Raw genomic sequence first — 21,265 nt, forward strand, 5'->3', positions numbered from 1 at the left:
AGTATTGTATGCACAGATTTGAAGTAGGGTTTATGCTGTATTTTTTTCCGGTGATAGTATTATATATATAATTATAAATAATATATAATATTACTTAAACTTTGTATATCAGTTTGCTCAATAGATATTCTACCCCCAAACCGCAATAGTCAGTATTGATGATTTTGGTTTGAAGGGTGATTAACTCATTATGATTGCAGGCATAACATCTTAACTCCCAAAGTGAGTGACTTGTTACTGTGATGTAGGGAATGATTAAATTCTTACAGCGCCAATGCTTACGGGCTGTGGTGACCATTTGCTATCCGGTGGTAAATATACATATATTTTAGTCACGTCATCGGTATCATTATTTGTATATAAATTATTATGAATATCACGTTGTTACCGTCGTTTTGCGTTTGTTTGTTTGCAAAAATCAAAACGCTTGACGAAACAGAAGCGGCCAAACCGAAGCTATAAAGATTGATGTTGATTAATATAACTATCTGTTAGAGATTAATAGACTTCGACACCATTTGACCGAACGTCATCACAATGCTTTCAGTGCGGAGAATATTTTAGCGCTATACGTTCTGTTGTTACTCGCCAATAAAGATCATCTATTTATATATACATAGAAGTAAATATACACAGATAGGACCACGTCTGTCGATTTCGATAATATATTTATTATTATTATTATTAAACACGAATTTCTTAATGTATTCTTTATTGCACAAAAATACTTAAACTAAATATAACATTTGGACAAAAGTTACATGAGGTGCAACAGGTGGTTGAGTTTATCTTAGGCCGAGGGAATATCACAACGAATTAAGTAAAAATCGAAGAGATAGAGAAAGAAGATCGAAGAGTTTTTAATGATAATGGGTCAACTTAGCATTTCAAATTTCAAGTGGTACCTTTTCTTTTCTAAAGAGCTTCTCTGTGGGTAATAACAAAATTGAATTTCACTGACATCAGAACACGGCACGGTTGTGAAATGAATGAAGAGCGACACGCGACATTGACTCCTAATTATAACATTTGAATGTGAGTCGATTTTTCAACATTTCACGAGTGAGATTTGATGATATTTCTACGGAACAAAATTTATTTAGCATTAAACTATCAGCCTGTAAATTTCCCACTACTGAGCGAAGTCTCGCTTTGAAGAGAAGGTTCGAAGCATATTTCGCCAAGCTGCTCAAATGCGGGTTTGTCGATACACATGGGGCAGAATTTCGTTGAAATTTGACACATGCAGGTTTCCTCAAGATGTATTTTTGACCGCCGAGCACGAGGTGAATTATAAACACAAATTATTCAGTGATGCTTGCCTGGGTTTGATCCCGCAATCATCGGTTAAGATGCACGCATTCTAACCATCTCGGCTCTCATTATTCTGTAATGATAAACTCGAAAATCACCGCAGAACACGATCGCGAAATTTTAGAAACTTATATATAATAATAACATTCAAAGATACGCATATGCATCCAAGTTTTGCACCGTGTGTCGGTTTTCTAAATCTCACGTCCTTATAGAAAAGCTCTGTAATAGCTATACGGCAAAAGAGTATGTGACTCATACTGAAATGATCTTCGATCTTTCTTCATAGGGGAAACGGCGTTAGAAAATTTAAAGACTGGTTCCATTTTACTTATATTCATTATATAAAAATTAGACAGGCAGCTTATGGTACCCTACTTCAAATCTGTGGTTTGGTATGCGTTTTTTATTATGAACTATCACGAATCTTTAAATATTTCATTATTTGTAAATTTTATGATAAACCTGTAGTAGATGTTATAGCTGCATAATTTTGATAAATCAAATCTATTTTATTTCAAATTTATATTATTGCAAATATATTAGTCTACCAAAAAAAGGAATGCCCTTTGTCTGGTGAGTAACATAATACATGCTTCGATTCAAATACTTTGCAATTTTATAAACATTCCGGAGCTAATATGGATACCAGAAATTGTTGACACAATTTCCAAAACCGTTTGAAGGTTTAGATATCATACATTGTAATCGCATTGCTGAATTTATAAACTGAAATGAAGTTCATTGTAATCTCACATCAGCATTCGAGGGTAATACGTGGGAGGCGGGAAAAATTTTGCCTCGAACGGAGTCTATAAAAGTTATAAATTTTGGCAAGAGTGACCACTTTGCGATTGTCCGCCGTGGAGTCTAAAGTTCTATAATGCTTCGATATCGGACGAGTGAAACCTACGTCGAGAGTGAAACCTACGTCGAGAGTGTGGTTAGTGCTCTGTGATGTGTAGTGGTAGTGTTGGCCGTGGTGGTGGATTGTGCTACCATCGTGTTCTTTGCGAGGATCGGTGCTCTATGTATCGTGAATCTTCTCACTCCTCACTTAGTATCTTGTTAATATTTGCGGAATTTTGCAAACTTGAAAGGCTTTTAAAGTTAACTTTTAAAGCTTTTATTCAAGTTCACTTTTTGTAGATAATTTTTTTTTTGGAATTGACATTTGAACCAGTTTCATCCAGACGATTGAGCTGCAGTTTTGTACACATTTGTTTAGCAAGTTCATCTTTTTAATTAACATTAGTCGATCAAAAAGGTTTTTAAAAAAGTTTTTTGTGAAAAATATACTTTTTAAAAATTTACCTGATAGCTTTTGGTTATAAATGAGTCGGTGTAACTTTAATGTACTTCAGTTTTTATTCATAAAATATTTACAGTAGAAATAAATTTATAATTTTGGCGTATAAATCGTTGCTTCGTGAAGAAAACGATCAAACGATCTATAAGAAACAAAATATTTTGCAATATTTTTATAACGTCTACTACACAATGACATTAAGAAAATAAAATAATCAATTACATATTTACCAAATATGTCTTTTTTTAAAGAAAAATTTACTAGTTGTTTGCTAATTAACTAACAATTTAATAAATATAAAGTAATATTTTTTTGAATAATAACTCTTCTCTTTAGGTCCAAGAAGTCAAAACAGAGAGCCGACGTAGCTCTATCATCGAAAACAAACAGCTTAAGGTGAGTTAAAATATCAAGTCAAACATTTAATTTACCAACTTAACGATTTAAAGTACGTGGAAATTAGGAAAATATTTTTATCGACAACCAACATATTTAAAAGAAAGCAGTTCTTGATTCCTTAACTGTAAGAAAAAAAAATATTGGTATATAACTGGCATTTTTGTACACCACTTCACGGCGTAGAGGAAGACTACGAACAGTTCCTGTCCGTCCACTTAATTATGACATAATAACAGTTAAACACCGTCATGATTGTGTTAACGATTAGAGGAAAGTGAAAAATTATCCAAAGCTTTTAAATTGTCCCGTACACCTGTGACTCCTAAAAAAAACGCGAGCTGGCCGCTTGCCACTCGCGAGGGCCGCATCGCGAGACGATATGTGCAAATTGTAGCTGCTATATCGTTAGCTACAATAATAACTTACTTTCCTTGCGACATTGTCCACACGGTGTAATTATTATCGTATTTATAAACAGCTGATTTAAGATTAAGGTCGAAACTAAAATCATTATAAAATATTTTTAAATAATCTTAAACAAATTCTATTAGATTAGCTTAAGACATTTGATTTGTCCTTTTCATCATTGATCTGACATTTGAAAGAAACGAAAATAGAATTGCTTAATTAATCACCCCTTATACAAAATGTATTTAGGTAAAGACGAAAATGTCACACTGAACTATAAAAACATCGGTACTATTTACGAGTTCTTATTGTGTAAACAAATCTCAAAACTTTAGTAGATGTTTTTGTATCGTTACCAAACAGAGGACGTGCCAGAATTTGCATGATTCAAATATAACCGATTTAACTTTAGAATATAATTTATTCTATGATGAAATCATTTAATGAATTCACGTCTTAATACAAATGTCATCAATATTTTTTTACAGTTCACAAAAGAAACTTCTGAAAGCCGAAAATCATCGGTTTCATCGATATCTGAGCAAGAACAGGTTTCACAAATTAAAAAGACTGGACTTAAGGTAAGGAATTATTACAAATATATCCAACCGAAATCGGATAACATACAAAATATCGAAACGCGATTAATTTCAATTTTAAGTAATGATTTATGTTATTATGGCTACGCGAACCCCACAAAGCAAATCCTAGTTTTTAAAAGTAGACCTAGAGTTTTATTACAAAATGATTTCGCCTATATTTTGGTACAAGACACCAAATTCTCGCTTCGCAAATTTTACTAATCAAAGTATTTTCAGCTTAAAGCCAAGCCTATCCCCGAAGAGTGATGACTCTGTTTCCTTAATGTCTTATTAAAATGATTTAAAATAAATTGGTAAATATGCTTAAATTTGAATGCTTAAATTTTGTATCTCTGCAATATCGTCTTTAGTGCTTTCAGAATAAGGCATAACCGAAACGGACATTTTTATTTGAGTAAATATAGATTTAATAGCTTATTTATTAATATATTGATTTTAGAAAAAAAAAATTCCCCCAAAGCAACCGGAAGTAGTGAATGAGTTAGCGCAAATTAAGCAATTATTGAAGGTAAGTTCGCTTCTAGGCCGCCCTGCATGCTTGTATAATATGTAAATATAAAAAAAAAAATGGAGTACAGGACACATCTCATGTATACTATATGTGCTTTTGTAAGAACGTCTACATTGTTCGGATTATTTTATGTTGTATGTTATGTTAATGTGAAAATTTTGTTTGTATATGTCTACATTTTTCTTTAAATAGAAAAATGATATCCGTTAAAGTTAACTAAATTTGGTAAGATTATACATCAAATATATTTTTTAAATAGGATGACACTAAAGCTATTGAAGATAAGGTAACACAAAAACTAGACGATACACTCAAAGAGAATGTATATCCATGGCGACCTACGAAAACAGACACACAGGTACACATACACATTACTCACACACATTTACACAATACAATTAAAACAATACATGTTCCTTACATTTAATTCACTTTGCAATTAGGATGCTACCCAAAAAATGCAACCAAAACGTAGCTTAAGTTTGGATCAGCCAAAACCAAAAGACGACAAAAAACCTACGCGGCGTTACAGCAAAACTGAGGTATAATTTTATTCAATCTTTGGAGATGCAATTCTATGATCTAATTTAATTAATAATAATATTTTTAAATAGGATATTGAGGAAATAGAATCTGAAAGAATCGATAAGTCAAAACGAAAAGTTTCTATTGATCGTCCTACAGAACCCACTTATCCTTGGCGACCAAATATAACTAATGAGGTAAAACAAAGTAGTTTCATAATATACGATTGTTTCAATAATGAATGCGGGTTAGATTTTTATTAATATAATGACTTTTAATGCTAGGACGACGAAAGCTCAGAAGAAATTAATGAATCTGAACCTGTTGACAAATTTGAAACTTTGTCTACCAAACCTGATTATCTTACTACAAAACCAAAAGAGGTAAACCTTTTTAAAGTTACCCTTAAATATTATTGTTTTGTAAAAGAAAATCGTAACTTTATAAAAGTAAAAACTATTATAAAGTTTAAGCCAATAAAGGCTGGGCGTAGTTCAATTTCCAGTATTTAAAATTATTACCTTTTTGAAATTAAATTTTTCTTAAATGAATATAATTAATTTTTCCAAATATCAAAATAATTTGTATCATATTTTTATTCAACTAAAGGACAAGGAAAAGACAACAGATGAAATGAAAGCTAAACCTGATTTGCAAACTAATATTAAAGATAAAGATGTAGCTAAGCGTAATGTTGATAAACTAGTAACTAATAAGGAAGCAGACGAAACAATCAAAACTGCACCCCGAGTTCCTGAGGTACATAATCTCATAGCGATATAATTCTCATAACTTTTTTACGTAACTGATAAACTAAACAATATGAATCTTTATTATAACAGGAAAGTACTAAGGTGTCAGAAACAAAGACCAAACGAACTAATAATAAAATCGAACCTGTCGATAAATTAGATAAATCTGATCGTGATAAGCCTACCACTGTAAAGGTACATTTTAATAGATAATGATTAAATACTTGATTTTGATCAAATTTTAATACCGCTTATTTGTATAGGATACACACTTAGACACAGTCGATAAAAAGGATACGAACGTGGAAAGTAATAAAAATAAAAATACAGAAATTGAACAACCTTTAGAACCAATATATCCCTGGCGTCGTCCAAGTAGACCGAAAGAGGTAGTTTTCTTTTTATTTTATAATTTTATTTGAAAATAAATTTAGCATTTTCTTAAAACGTCTTTTTGTTATATATTATAGGAACCTGAGGTACTTAAGGATACTCTAAGTGAACCGAATAATCAAATAAAAAAAGATAAGGTAAAAAAAATAAAAAAAATAAAATTGTTTTTAAATTAAAAAAAATATTTTTCTAATTTAACATATTTAATAGGTACCCGATAATGATACAACAGACGCATCTAAAACACAAACACTTTATCCTTGGAGGAAACATAAAGAGGTATACACAAATTTGCACTTTAAACAAACAATAAATATTTAAGGTATAAAAATATGTATAACATATAAACCATTTGTCAGGTTCCGATTCTCATTACACCAGAGCCAGAGAAAGACAATGAAGTACCTTTCTCGTGGCAAGCTATCCCTGAAATACCACAGGTATAATAAACGTTAATTGAAATTAAAAATTAAATAAACTGACATGCAAATTAAATATTAATAATTATACTTTCGATCAGGCTGAACAAACACCGGAATTAGAGGATAGCTTTAAGCCAACATTACGTGAAACACAAGACACAGTACCTTGGAGAAGGTCTCGTTCTCCCCAGGTATACACTTTAACAAACACAAATTTACATGCACACACAAATTATGCACCCTATACTTACACTATCAGAAACACATGACAGATTTTAACATACATACATATATTATTTTTCGTCGCATTAAAATATCAAAAAAGGTAATATTATTTTCGTAATGATATAAGAAAAAAGTATTACTTTTTTTTATAAAAAACACTGTATTCGTACGGTCGCCAATAACTTAATTAAATTTATACATAGGCTGAATCAGAGGGCACAAACGAGAAAAAACCAGCTTCTTTAGAAATTCCACAAGCCGCTATAAGCAGCAGACCTCCACCTGACGAGGTAGAAAAATTGGCAATAGATCAATAACAACACCGAAATTTGGCACAATGCACAAACTTTTTTCACAACATTTTTATTCGACGCCTGCACAATGCACTTGCACCTAGTTAGTAAATAAGCACAAAACATTGAAGTAGTCACTTCTTACACAAATATTTTTTATCGCAAAAACCACAGAAAAAACATACACAATATATTGTCCTGTCATACGTTGACAACAAAACAGTATGACTTCGATGACCTTTAATTCTATAAGTAGGAGTAAGTCTTTAATAAAGATGACAATTACCTTATGGTAATTAAATTTATAGTAGTTACCTTATGGTATAAATATAAAAATGAAAATGGTCTTGATAATTACAAATAAATTGCATGATTAAGATAAAATTTAAATAGAACTAAATCTTGTACATAATGTAAATACAAATGAGCTGTTTGTCTGTGGTTACGTTGCGTTGGATGTTAACTGCATTGATCTTCTCTTTTTTTTGTAGACTTATTTTCCTTGCTTTGCTTCATGCTTACTAACATAATTTTATTGTTACGTGATATTTCTATATGTTGTCATTTTTTGTAAATACAAGGTAAGTATTACATTGTATCTGTTTTTTATTTTTAACTTAAGAAAATCCAGATGACATCATCAACAATGGAAGCATTTTGAAGACAAGGCGCTAATTTTATGTCAGAAATAATTCCTTTTTCAAGCAATTACTAAAACATGAGTCAATTTTCAGAAGGTTGAGGTTAAAAAAGAAACAGTAGATGAAGAAGCCAAAAAAGCCAAACTTAAAACTGTTAAGAAGAAGGCAGAAGATTTACCTGAAATCCCCGACTATGAAAGGCCTGATCTTGAGAAATATGAAAAGATTTCACCGACACCTACAACTAGAGAAAAACCAGAGAAAGACAAGGTAAAATATATTTCTGATCCATGTTTAAAATGACATTTACAAATGCGTAGAATTCTCTTATACAAGTGTACGAGAATTGTACATGTTTACTTGGTATACGGGCTTTGTGAAAGACCGTCTGAGTAGGTACCAACCACTCATTAGATATTCTTGCGTCAAACAGCAATACTTAGTATTGTTATGTTCCGGTTTGAAGGGTCAGTGAGCCAGTGTAACTTCATGTACCAGGGAAGTAACATCTTTGCTCCCAAGGTTTACCAAAGCATTGACGATGTAAAAAATGTTTACGACCAACCTGTGGCTTCAGCCACTATAAGATTTATTTTACGTAAAATAAGGGCTTAAAAGTCAATTAATTTAAACAGCCGGCTGAAAAGCCGAAGGTCCCAGAAATTAAGGCACCAGAAGAAAAACCAGTGGCACCTAAAATTGAGGTTGTGCATGAAAAATCTCCGAAACCGGAGGCACCGAGAAAACCATCATTGTCACCAGCTCCTCCAGCAAGAAGAGGGTCGCTCATTCCTCCACCAGAGGAAATGGGACGACGCCCGTCATTACTCATCAGCGACGAGGTATGTAAAATTTATGTTCATAGTAACACAACAGCATACAAAATTGATAAAAACATATTGAATTTGAATTTTTTTATCAACTGTAAAGGTATGAGAAATCCCTTAGATTCACCTATTTATTGTGATGTCTGATTGTAGTATAGAATTATACAATAGGAATACCTATAATTATGGTATCGAGCACGCACTTATTTTAAATATATATACATACATCGTAATGATTTTATTTACACAAAACTGAAACACATTTTACAAAACAAATCAAATAGGTGCGTGGTTATAATTGTATTTTTGAACCCTGTAGACCCCCTATTCTGTCAAGCCGAACCCGTAACAATAAAACACCCTAAATATACCTCCTTTGAATTACGCTAATAATCGTCAACATTATGATGATGCTTAAGTGAGCCGCGTGCTTGAGTAACGAAGATGATTAGTTGACTTAATTGGTTGATATGAAGCTTAGATTCCCTTACTCCTGGCTTTTTAGAATTTAGTATTCACACAATAGGTCGTATCAGAAACAAAACGTTTGACAATAATCAATGTAGATATTAAGACGGTAAAACACGTAATCCACAGGAAAATAGAAAACTAAGACCTGGTGAGGTGATCGAAGAGAAGAAGGTAACAGCAAAATTGCTACGAATATTACGTTGAATGCTATCCGTTATGATGTTGCCGTGAAAAAAGTTTAACTGTAATTCTGTCAAAGAAATTATGTTAATGCATTTGCAGCTGACGCGGTTTAAAGCACAAAGGGAAGCCATCTGGATAATCACATGCAATATTTTTAATAAACGTGGAATAAAAAGAGCAAACATCTGTTTTTGGCAGAGGTGTGTCATGAATGAAATTCATTGGCGAAATTTTAATTTAAGTCGAGCGAGTATTCTTCATTGATTACTATTTACATGTGATTATCCAGCACTTGTCTTGACGACATGTTCTCGTACAACGCACCGAGCTATTGCACATTTTTTGTGACACATAAGCACACAAGTAAACTGCACAGCTTGTACGCACGTATGCACACAAATAACGGTTAAAATGATTGGTTATTTAAAATACGGACAATAATAATGCGATTGTCGTAAGAAAACATTTCTTACACATGGGCTCGAAACGAAAACTAACAACAATAACATATCGTGAAACATATAATGTAATAACGCTGCAATACTGACACGGTCAACATTACTTTTACAGTTTCTCTATGAGGATAGGGCTGTAGGGTTCTCAGGTTCGGCGGCACAGATAGGCGAGTTGTATGATTTGGCAGGGTTATTATCACTATTTTTTAACAACAGGTCACCAAATTACGTCCTGGAGAAGTTTTAGACGAGAAAAAGGTGAGATCGTTTGGGTCTGGTCAATTTTAGGTGGACGCTGCTCGCTTTGCAAAGCATTTTGTTCAATTTTTATTTATTTTTTTTTCTATTTTATACCGCACACGACTTTACGGACAGTATTTTTACTTTATTGAGCATATTTTAATTTTTACACCTTTACACTTTTATTTGCCACAACAGTCCAATGTGAATTAAAAAAAAAAATGTATCACACAAAATTAGTTTTCACTTCAATTTTATTATTGCTGTTTAAAACATCCCTCTTTTCCTCTTTTTTTACTTATAACGAATAGTTCATTAATTAATTCCTTATAGAATACACTCCTTCTAGTTCACTTAGACTTAGACTTTTTAAATTTACTACATGACAATAAAACGCCGCTGTTTTGACTGGCGGGGTTATAACTTTTATGGCAATTGGCAGTTCAGCAAATTAGTTAGTTTTGATATATCGCTATTAAGGGAGCATAATAGAAGATTGATTCCATAAATTATTGTCAATTTTCTTTAAAAATTATCTGACATTTCATATTATGATTCCTTAACGACTGAAGCTTTAGAAAAATACTAGAATGGCTTAATTACAAAAACTAAATTTAACCTTTTTAATAATTTTCTTATGCTAAATTCTTCTAATAATAACGTAGTTGAATATTCTTATTTCTTCATTAAACAGCAAGAGCACTAGTTATGATCATTGAAATAACGTTAAAATTGTACAGACATTATAAAAAAAAAACGCATACACAATAACAGAAAACACTAACACAAACTAAATACGGATAGAACATTGCACACATTCACAAACTTACGCATTGTTACAAAATATATTAATTTATGCACAATATTAACAAGGAATGTTATACTAAAACATTTATTTTTTTTCCAAAAAAGAAACGCGGCAGGCCGGGTGAACTATCAGGCGAGGTATATATGTGTGGAAATATATGTTTAGAATTCAATGTTATAGAAAAGAGATCTATTAGATTCGTGGCTAACATAGACTTTTTTTTTCAGTGATTAATTATATATGTCATAAATAAATGATTATCGTTGAGATAACATATTATAAAACATGATCCGTAATATAATTTGTTTCTCAATTTAAAGAATATACGAGAAAGGTTTAAATAAATTATGTAACGTAACTTTATCGTCGTTTCCGATAATAGTCAATAGTGCAACTAACACTTTATCGTTTTAATATTATTATTATCTCTTAAAACTTTCAACCTTAACCGACTAGCGCAAAAAATCCGAAATATTAAAAATAAATTGCACGACACGCATGCCGCTTTAACTTTATATTAAACTGGACGTATGGATTTTATTGTCATCGTAATTATATATATATATAATCGATGAATTACGACTGAATCCATTCGTCCCATTAATTTACTGTAATGGAGATAACATCAACCCACGCTTACCGTAATAAAATTTACTGCTTTGCCATGCAATGAGAACACGATTGTAAGTGTATTGATATATTTGTGTAATTAATTTACCATTACGTAGTGGTATTAACTTCACTGAATTAGTAAGCTTGAAGTAATTATCCACAAGTTATTAACGTTAAAAGGTGCCACAAAACATATTGATCGTCAACATATCAGTTGCATTCCAAAACAATGTCGTGTCTAATTATGTCGTATCTAATTTATAAATCAAATGTATTGAATTTAGAAGCGGAAGCTAAACAAAGATCTATAATTAACAACTAATGAATTTAGTTTTGAGCCAAACTTGTATCGACGACGCAAGTGTATAAGTATAAAAATAAATATTTACTTAACGATAATTTTGATAATGCTGAACCAAATAATGCAATATCGATTTAAAAAAAATACAATCCGCCTTAAAGCGGTGTAAATTTGTAAATTATTGTTAGAGAATTTGAAAAGCTAAAGAGTTTAGAACGTCGGTGATAATGGAGTAGTTATTTTCGAGCTGTGACTAAAATCAGGACCATGACCAGTAAAATACATCAAGAAGATGGACACTGACCAGCCATGCCAGCTCTCTGCCGAATTCCAATGATTGATAGTTACTCTTATAATAAAAGCTAGAAGCTAGGCCAAGGTGAAGACCAACTTTGATCAGTCGCTTTTATTATCAGAAGTTGCCAAAACTAATGACTTATTGAATCAGTATCATATTATTAAAGGAATAATTAAACCAATCACAGATATTTTATAGATTATAGAATAGAATGGAGTTGAACAACTTAATATTAAGCCAAATAACTTTTTTAAATAATTGTAATTGTTTGCATAAACGCAACATTTTACGACTATAAAATTTTTTAGATAATTTGGAATAATGAACAACTTTAACACACTATAAGAATAGTTTATTAGGCTTATCCGTATCTCAAAGTGCGTAGGAATTATTGGTTTGGTGTTGTTTCATTAAAGCCATCCCTTGAATTTATATTTTTTAAATCGTCCTCAAAATTTACCTACATCAGATAACTTTGGCAAAAAATTATCGAAGTTATTCTAATTTTGTTGATTCAAGTAAATTATTTAAACAACGAATAAACTTTTAACTTGACTTCTCAAAATCAAAAAGCAACTAAGTGAAAAAGTTAATTATAAAGAATATAAAAACATGATTAAATATAAACAGATAAAAAGGCGTGCATTCCATATCGTCACATAATTAGACAATACTATTATTAAAGACAAGGACAAGCTACAAATAGACAAGAATAGATTTAAATGTGATTGACGGTTAGATATAGAGATGCTTCTTACCTAAGTCAACTCGCGTGGGCGGATCGTCTCAGTCGTGGGACGATATCATATCTTGAAACTTGGCATAGATGCAGTTCTTAAAAGTATTGGCCTGTCTAGTATATCAATAACTTTATTGACAGGTGTTTTTCTTGAAAGAGCAATAAATAATAAAAATATTTTTTGGTTACATAAGATGGTTTAAATTATATTGGCTGAATAAAATATAAAATTCGAAACGACAATTTCTGTGCATGGAAATGTAAATCGTGCAATGATCTGAGAAAGAAAGTACTAGATGTTTTTACTGATGATATAGTTAGTATTTTATGAATAATAGTTTTAGAAAATTATCTTACTTACCATTCAATGCACAAAAACGCCAAAATACATCGTAACTTAATATGTAAAATAAGAAGTAAAATTGAATTACGTTTAAATTTTACATTCGTCACTAAAACTTCACTAGATATGAAAAAACGTTCTAACGAAAAAAAAAGATTCAGCAAATTAATAAAAAAAAAATGTAAACGATATTTCAGTACACTAAATTTCAAATTACAAACTCGTTAATTTGGTTCGCAATTCGTTTAGGATTATTGATGGTTACTTATTGTATCATGATTGCATTCAAAGAAAAGTGAAGCAAACTTGCTTATTTTGATCTTGCCCTAAAAGTAAACACTAATTCCGAATTTCTCGATTAAATAAATATTCATGAATGATAAATTCATGCGACGAAGTAATTAATGCACGATATTAAATGTTAACACTTGAATCTTGGAATGACTGAGAGAGTTTGCGACAATGATTAAGCAATACAACTGTATCTGTCGCAAATACGCTTCCTTATGTCCAAATATATCGGATAAATTACGGCAGATATCTTTTGACGACAACTTCACACATATGTTAACAGCATCGTCCAAGTACACACGGATGTTCACCTTAATCTGATAATTAATTGAATTGGTCTGCTGATTTGTGCTGTGCACAAATAGATACCCTCCTCCCCCTCCAATACCCGTTCCATAATCAGGCAACTAGGCGCGCGCGACCCCTTCAGTCTTTTCAGATTCGCGCCCATTTTACATGGAACGACATTTATCGAACTGTCCCCAATCGAAAATCTCTTCGTGATTCCAAATAATTAACTCAGAATTTAATTTTATCTGAATTTCATAGTGAATATGTGTGAATTTGTAAATAAAATGAATTTGATAATATACGTTCTAGTTAAAATAATTGTTGAGTTTTTTTAGTAGACATTATGTGATGGATATGCAAGTGTCATGAAATCGTGTAATAATAAACTGTGGTAATTGATATATTTTCTATTGTATTGTGGCATCTTAATTATCAAATGTACTTAAAATAATGGCGGCTGTTGCTAAAAAACCAGCTTCTTTAGCTGTACCAAAAGATACAGGGGTAAGTACGCATGAATCCATAATACATTAGGTCAACATTCAATTTGATACATCGAAATAGTTTTGAAACAATTGAGGTACTTTTTAGTAAAATTGTAAAACAGTTTATATATTATTTTACAAAATAATTGTATTATTTTTTATAATACTAAAATAAATAAATATTATAAATACTTAATTTCATTAAAGCAGTTATTTTAAAAAAAAGTTATCATTTGAAAATATTGATTGCATAAAACAATTATAGATTTCGTTTAATACCAGCTGACTTTAAAAAGTTCAAACTAAGTTTAAAAAAAAACAAGTTTTCAAAGACTTATTTTTGTTTCGTGTTCATGTTGTATCAAGCACTTAGTAGTTTAAGTTTAGGTATTTTTAGAAGTATATTTTTTAGTTACTGGTGCAATTGATTATGATTTCAAATATTAAACACTTAATCTATATACAAAATATAAACGATCCAAAAGTAAATTTTAGAAAAGTATATCGTAATCTAGTAACTTCTTAAAGCGATAACAGTTTTGATAACTCAATCTCACATTCAATTCGTATTCGTAATAGTTCGTATCTAGTACCATCATTATATGCTAAAGATTTTTCTTTTATTATAAAAATATAATCAATGACGTCATTGAAAAGTACAACTATAATTCACACTTGTAATTATTTCCAAGTGCTGCCTTCAACACTTGCGCTACATTCATCAGGAAGTCCAGATCTTCATTGTCGGGTCATTTGGCTAACGCACATGATGCACAGCATCTGTCATAACACAACTAATGTGTCTTGTATTTAGTTACGGTATAATTTTTCAATCTAAATTTAATCAGTACCAAATCGTTTCAAAGGTATCTCGATGACTTTTAACTGGTTGACAAAGTTTCAAGTTTAAGATTATAAATACTTCAATCTAATTACTATTTAATTAATGACAACATACAATGTTCCATTTTCGAATATAAAAACACCCAATAAATAAATGTTCTTAATTACAAAACTGATTAAAAATGTTTAATCATTATTTGTCGCTTTTATGTTTCATAATTATCTGATTATACTTTATAATTTATTTGCTAACATTTGATTTTGTTTATTCCATAAAACATTTTATTTAAATTAAGAGCGCATTTGTTACGTCTATGTTGGTTTACACGTGATTAACAACCGAATGTGTGATATGTGTTGAGATATTAATGCTCGTTTGATAAATATAGCGAAGAAAATCTGGTGACACGAGAAGACCATCAATCCAAGACCTAGAAGACTTAATTAATAAGCCCTCTATACCATTGAAGCCGCATGGTAATGAGGGACCTCCACAGATTGTTGATGTGCAAGAAAGCAACTCTGCTGTTGAAGGTAAGACTCCGTCAAAATTAAAGTAAAAGCATAAAAAAGATAAAGTTATTTGTTTTATACTGAAACAATTTTCGAAAGGGAATTAAGGATGTCTCTGAAACAAATAAAACGGAAACCTTAATTTATATTTTGGTTTTATCTAAAAAAATGAATACTCTAAACAATTATTTCACACACAGATCAAACTGGATACCTCACTATTCAAGTCGAGGGTAACCCAGCACCGACCTTCAAATTTTACAAAGGTGTCACAGAAATCATTGAAGGTGGCCGTTTTAAGTTCGTTACTGATGGCGAAAATGGTCTTATCACACTCTGTATGAGGAAAGTAAAACCTAACGATGAAGGCAAATACAAAGTCGTTGTTAGTAACATTCATGGCGAAGACTCAGCTGAAATGCAACTTTATGTGTCCGGTAAGTGAAAATTTTGTACTAAAATAAGCTACAGAAGAAACAAATAAAATTAACTAAAACCAAATGCGTTATATTTATACTTGTACAATATCTGAAGATAATGTTACTATGTTATATGTAGATGCCAGTGGTATGGACTTCCGTGCTCTACTCAAGAAAAGGAAATACGCTAAGTGGGGTGAAAAGAAGGATGATCCTGATTGGGGTGACTTGAAGGAAACCGAAAAGCCAATTCCACCTCTAAAAAAAGTCGAAAAGGTAAGGTAGATGTACTAGTGTTGAGAGAATAGTAATAATAACATACTCAATGAAAAGAAGAAAAATACTAACAAGGTGGTGATATAAAATGTATTAAAGCTAAACGAAAAATAAAATGAAATATTTAAACTTATAATTTAAAGAGATTTAATGGTAAAACTATTACCTAAATCTGCACTGCTCATTTATAGCATAGCAGTTTTTTTAATAATTTTATCACTAATTCTCTGTTTAAAACATTTTAATGACAGCTCCATCAGGTAAAATATTTATTGAACTATTTGTTGAATGTTGATTGTCAAAGTTCACTTTAGTTCGTTCAAAAATGTAATTTTAAGGTATATTTAAATGACAGAGCATATTCGAAGAGTAAATGTGTAGAACTTCGCCATATTACACTTACATACTGACGGCACTGAAAACATTGCTGAATACAAAAGTTGTATACACAATTTACGTGTAGTAAAATTACCATCACAAAATAGTAGTCGAAACACTGACTTGCGCTATCAAAATATTTGTATAGTCAAACAATATACATTGTACAAATATTTTAATTTGTTGCAAGGAACTAAGATTACAAAACTGTAAAACATCGTCTGCATCATAAAATTTGGTTCTTAGGGATTAGAGACTGGATATTTCGAAGACGAAGATCACATTGTGGTCGTATCGGAAGGTGTCGAGATGTTTAGATTCCCGTCCGACAGGCGCAGAAACTCCTCAAATTGGTCTTGGTTCAAGGTCCTCAATATTCCTGACAGTATCATCTTTCATTCCAATCTTATATTTCTCTTCAACTTACAGTAGTTTTAATTATATACATATGATTAATGGGACGCCATATGTATTTGTTTTATTTTAAATAATAACTCTTTAGTGTTTAATCTAATATAAAAAAAATACTTGTCAGATTTTCGCAATGAATATGTCAATCTATCATACTTCGCAGTGGCACGACGTTTTTGTATGAAAGATTAATTAATAAGAAATAAATAATGGCCGGGTGGTTCATAAGAAAAATAATAGACATTTTTCGCGTTAGTATTTTAGGAATAAAAGTAAGTAACAAAATAACTTAATATTCTCCAATAAATATAGTATGGTCGCTACTTTTTCGACTAAATATATTTTCATGAATATTTTTTGGACATTGCTTACTATTAACGTAGCTTTTCACCATTGTTTACACAACACAAAAGACAAATCTATAAGTTCTGCTGTCGATTCTAGGGCATATATCAAATAAGGAGACGTATGTCTCTACCCGAACTAATACCCGATTGGCCCGCTTTGATGGAGACTGTCAAAATAAAGGTTCGATAAAATGGAGGAATAAAAGTAAACCTAAAACACAATAAACTTCCGTTCTTATTGGAAAAATGAAAAGGAGAATTGTTAGAATTAGATGACATCACAAATGTGATCGATGATAAATTTTCAATACGATCGGAGGTTTATTTTAAATAATGGAATGTAATAAAATGATAAATAAAGTAACTAAAACTATCCTCAAAAATTATTATTATCGATGTTACGTTACGTGTGTGCTATTATTGAAATTATGTTTATTGTTGTAAATTTTAAGTATCATGAAGAAATTGCATAAAGTTGATAATGGTAATTTACGAGCGATTTAAAAAACAATGCATAAACGATGGATTTTAAATAACTAGCACAAAGTTTTTGTATCACCACTTCACTATTTTCTTCTTAACATTTTTCAGGGAATGTAAGTGGAATGACATTGATGATCATTCACTTTATCTTGGATTGTTGTTAAATAAATTTGATTTCAGGTTTCTGTGACGTCGGTTTGAGGAGCTTTTGTCATTTTGTGTTAAAATATCATTCGATTCATAATTAATTTCAGTTGATGCATTCGGTGTATGCAGATTTTGGAATTTTGTTAAAATTATTCGTGTACATACAAAAGTGCTGTCAAAAAAAAAAATATAGAAATTAACCGTCTATTCGTTAAAAATATTTTATATACTCTATAAAACTAGATACTTAATGTACACAAATATATTACATACCACATAAAAACAGAATCGATCGGTTAATAACGACAATATGCGTTCGTTCTTAAAGTCCAATTTCGTTTTTAAGAAATTGTCTTATTGAGTTCACTAAGGATTTGTGGATATTTTATAGAGATCCCAAAATAGAAGACCGTCTCTAGCGGAACTGATTCCAGATTGGCCGGTGCTGCACTCGTTCAAAAGAAACGAGGTTTGACACCGCGTTTGTCCGTCGTTAGATGACACAGTGCATCTTGAATTGTACCACTAAATGCAATTTGTCGCACAATAATATATTTCACGTCCACACTTGAGCATAAATCTGTCCAGCAAGATTAGAAATGATCGTCTTGCACTGATATCTAAAATTAATTATATAAACGAGTGACCTACAAAGAATTTAGATTTACATCTGATAACGTCGGCCGTGTAACAGACGATATATTAATCGTTACAGTAAATGCGATCGCTATTCGGTTCGTGTTAAGAGTATTTCAATAAAAGTTAAATCGGATACGAGGACAATTTTTATTTTCAGCATTTCATATCTATTTTTCAACATTCCAAACTTTAACTTAGTTTTTTTAGTTTGACTTTAGGAATATTTTTTTTTTGCTTTCACGACACTTATTTCATGGTTCAACAGGACGAGCCATCTTAGTTATCAGTGCAAGCACTATATTACTTCGAAATCTTAGCAAGAACCTAATTCACCTTAAATAGTGTAAAAAGAGCACATCTATTGTACCATCTATTTTCTTCTCTCTCCCTCTCAGGCTCTACTGCACTCTACGATATTTCTAATAGCAGCACTTCGCACCGGGAATTGTATAGTGACATCGATGTTTTAAAGTATTTTCGTAATTCATTCAAAAATAATGAATATAGCGTAGATGCTCTATATTATATAAGACTGACATAAAATTGAAAATTGATTCATTATTTTTGAGTGATCGTTGTGTACACTGTCCACAAGTCTTCGGATACGCCCACTTTTGCACATTTCTTCAATATCAAGGAAAATTCCAATTTCTGTACAGACGCATGGTGTTTGAAATTATGATTGATGATGAAAGGATGGCTGATGAATTTAACACTTCGATTATCTCATCATAAATTTCAAGTGTTCCATTCACTTTCACGCATATTTGTATTACTGTGTCACTTCTGATATTGTATGATCGTTCAAAGTGTTCAAATGTGAAGTCGAGGTTACGGGTGATCAGCACATAGCTTTTTGTCTGACGAGCACTTTTTGTTATTGCACCGATTGAATTTTATATTAAATAAGGTATATTAATTATGCACAAAATCATTTCAGAAACAAGAGTCATTCTTGAAGCCCCTCGTAGATCAATTTGCAAAGGAAGGTAAGGATAAGAAGGTAACCTTCGAAGCGATTTTCACGAAACCGAATGCAAAGCCGAAGTGGTTCTTCCGAAAAGATGTAAGTTACTGCAATATAAGTACCAATATTACAACGTTCTTGTGGGATAGATAGGTTCAATTATGATATATTTTATTTTAGGAATTATTCCCTGGATCTAAGTATAAGATGACGAACGAACAAGATTCATACAAACTCATTATAATGAATCCTAAAGTCGATGATACAGGAAAAATTACAATTGAAATTGGTGGCATCACTAGCACTGCTTTCTTACAAGTCGAAGAACCTGATCCAACTTACAATTTCACAAAGCATCTGAAGAAAACACTTACCGGATACACAAAACATGAAACTGTACTTGAATGTACCGTTTCCAACAGTTTAGCAATCGTCTCTTGGTGGAAAGGAGAAACGAAAATCGAAGATGGAGAAGATTTCCAAATATCTAAAGATTTATCTGGTCAATGTAAATTGATAATTAAGAAGGCTAAACTAGAAGATGCTGGCAAATATTCTTGTAGAATTGAGAAACAAGCCGATAAAACCGAATGTGAACTTAAAATTATTGGTAAGTAATTTGTGCAAGCCTTACCAGGACAATTGTTTTAATATATATAAAAAAATATAATATTTTCTCTTCTTTTATAGAATACCCATATAAATTCACCAAGGTACTCAAATCTCAACAAGCTATTGAAAAAGATACCATCACATTACTTTGTGAATTGGACGACGCTGCGGGTGATGTGAAATGGTAAGTTTCAACGTACAATAACCAAAAAAAAAACAAATGACAATAATTGGTGTCATTTTACGACAACTTATAATAAATTTGATCATAGGTACAAGGACGACCAGCCTCTTAAGGTAGATAAGCGTATCACAATAGTAAAGGAGGGTCGCAAGCGAAAGGTGGTTATCAAGGATGCGAAGGTTACTGACGCCGGAAACTTCAAGTGTGTCAGTAACGCCGATGAGACTGCCTGCGAATTGATCGTCAATTGTGAGTAAATAGGCACCTTATAGCCTTCTCTCTTCTTATTTACGAGTTGAAAACGTACTTGACGTTTGCCACACTGAATTACACGTATTTTCTAAATTTGAATTTGTTAGGACTTTTCGTTGAGATGATAAGTTTTAAAAATTAATTCATCTTTGGTATGAAACAAATGACCTAATTATTGAATTCTAAGAAAACTGATTGGGATGGGATTATTGCCTATTGTTTGAGGTTAATAGACCCAGACTGCAAAAATGCATTTCTGAACTTGAACGATCATTCATAGATTTACTATTGAAGTGATCAATAGGCTTACTACCTATGTAAATTAAATCTTTGTTTTCGTTGTTTCTTCCGTTAAAAATATATATAAAATATATTTTGTTATTTCTTAAAAATTACCTGGTCACTTTAACATTTTGTAGACTCTAATCGCTTCAACAAAAAGTTGAAGGACACAGAAGCAATTGAGAGGGATAAGGTAGTTCTTGAAGTGGAATTACAAGATCAAACCGCTGAAGCTGTATGGTCATTCAATGGAACCCCCATTGTGCCTAATGAAAGGTAAGCTATTTCAGTAGTCTGATGCTTTAAAAAAGATTAATATAATTCTTAATTTTAATGTTCAATATACATATGATGGCTTTTATTGTTTTCATTAT

At 31.4% G+C, this 21,265-nt stretch overlaps 1 protein-coding gene across 24 annotated transcripts in view; it reads left to right on the top strand.

The window, feature by feature from the left end:
• Positions 1 to 21,265, top strand: part of LOC125073727 (twitchin) — a 101,277-nt gene that overhangs the window by 20,600 nt on the left and 59,412 nt on the right. For 13 of the 24 annotated variants that reach the window (XM_047684717.1, XM_047684724.1, XM_047684721.1 and 10 more), the window contains 25 exons: positions 2,960 to 3,019; positions 3,919 to 4,011; positions 4,803 to 4,901; positions 4,987 to 5,085; positions 5,158 to 5,265; positions 5,353 to 5,451; positions 5,678 to 5,827; positions 5,911 to 6,015; positions 6,084 to 6,209; positions 6,291 to 6,350; positions 6,424 to 6,492; positions 6,573 to 6,653; positions 6,734 to 6,826; positions 7,064 to 7,150; positions 7,888 to 8,064; positions 8,430 to 8,636; positions 9,219 to 9,263; positions 15,371 to 15,515; positions 15,695 to 15,931; positions 16,053 to 16,189; positions 19,535 to 19,660; positions 19,742 to 20,171; positions 20,252 to 20,357; positions 20,446 to 20,606; positions 21,029 to 21,167. In XM_047684717.1, the coding sequence (XP_047540673.1) occupies positions 2,960 to 3,019; positions 3,919 to 4,011; positions 4,803 to 4,901; positions 4,987 to 5,085; positions 5,158 to 5,265; positions 5,353 to 5,451; positions 5,678 to 5,827; positions 5,911 to 6,015; positions 6,084 to 6,209; positions 6,291 to 6,350; positions 6,424 to 6,492; positions 6,573 to 6,653; positions 6,734 to 6,826; positions 7,064 to 7,150; positions 7,888 to 8,064; positions 8,430 to 8,636; positions 9,219 to 9,263; positions 15,371 to 15,515; positions 15,695 to 15,931; positions 16,053 to 16,189; positions 19,535 to 19,660; positions 19,742 to 20,171; positions 20,252 to 20,357; positions 20,446 to 20,606; positions 21,029 to 21,167 (3,239 nt within the window). Of the gene's footprint in view, positions 1 to 2,169; positions 2,258 to 2,959; positions 3,020 to 3,918; positions 4,012 to 4,802; positions 4,902 to 4,986; positions 5,086 to 5,157; positions 5,266 to 5,352; positions 5,452 to 5,677; positions 5,828 to 5,910; positions 6,016 to 6,083; positions 6,210 to 6,290; positions 6,351 to 6,423; positions 6,493 to 6,572; positions 6,654 to 6,733; positions 6,827 to 7,063; positions 7,151 to 7,887; positions 8,065 to 8,429; positions 8,637 to 9,218; positions 9,264 to 9,946; positions 9,989 to 10,882; positions 10,916 to 15,370; positions 15,516 to 15,694; positions 15,932 to 16,052; positions 16,190 to 19,534; positions 19,661 to 19,741; positions 20,172 to 20,251; positions 20,358 to 20,445; positions 20,607 to 21,028; positions 21,168 to 21,265 lie in introns of those variants that run through there. The other 11 variants (XM_047684719.1, XM_047684722.1, XM_047684739.1 and 8 more) reach the window with 7 other exon arrangements.

The sequence above is a fragment of the Vanessa atalanta genome, chromosome 25 (assembly GCF_905147765.1).
Source record: "Vanessa atalanta chromosome 25, ilVanAtal1.2, whole genome shotgun sequence".
Taxonomy (NCBI): domain Eukaryota; kingdom Metazoa; phylum Arthropoda; class Insecta; order Lepidoptera; family Nymphalidae; genus Vanessa; species Vanessa atalanta.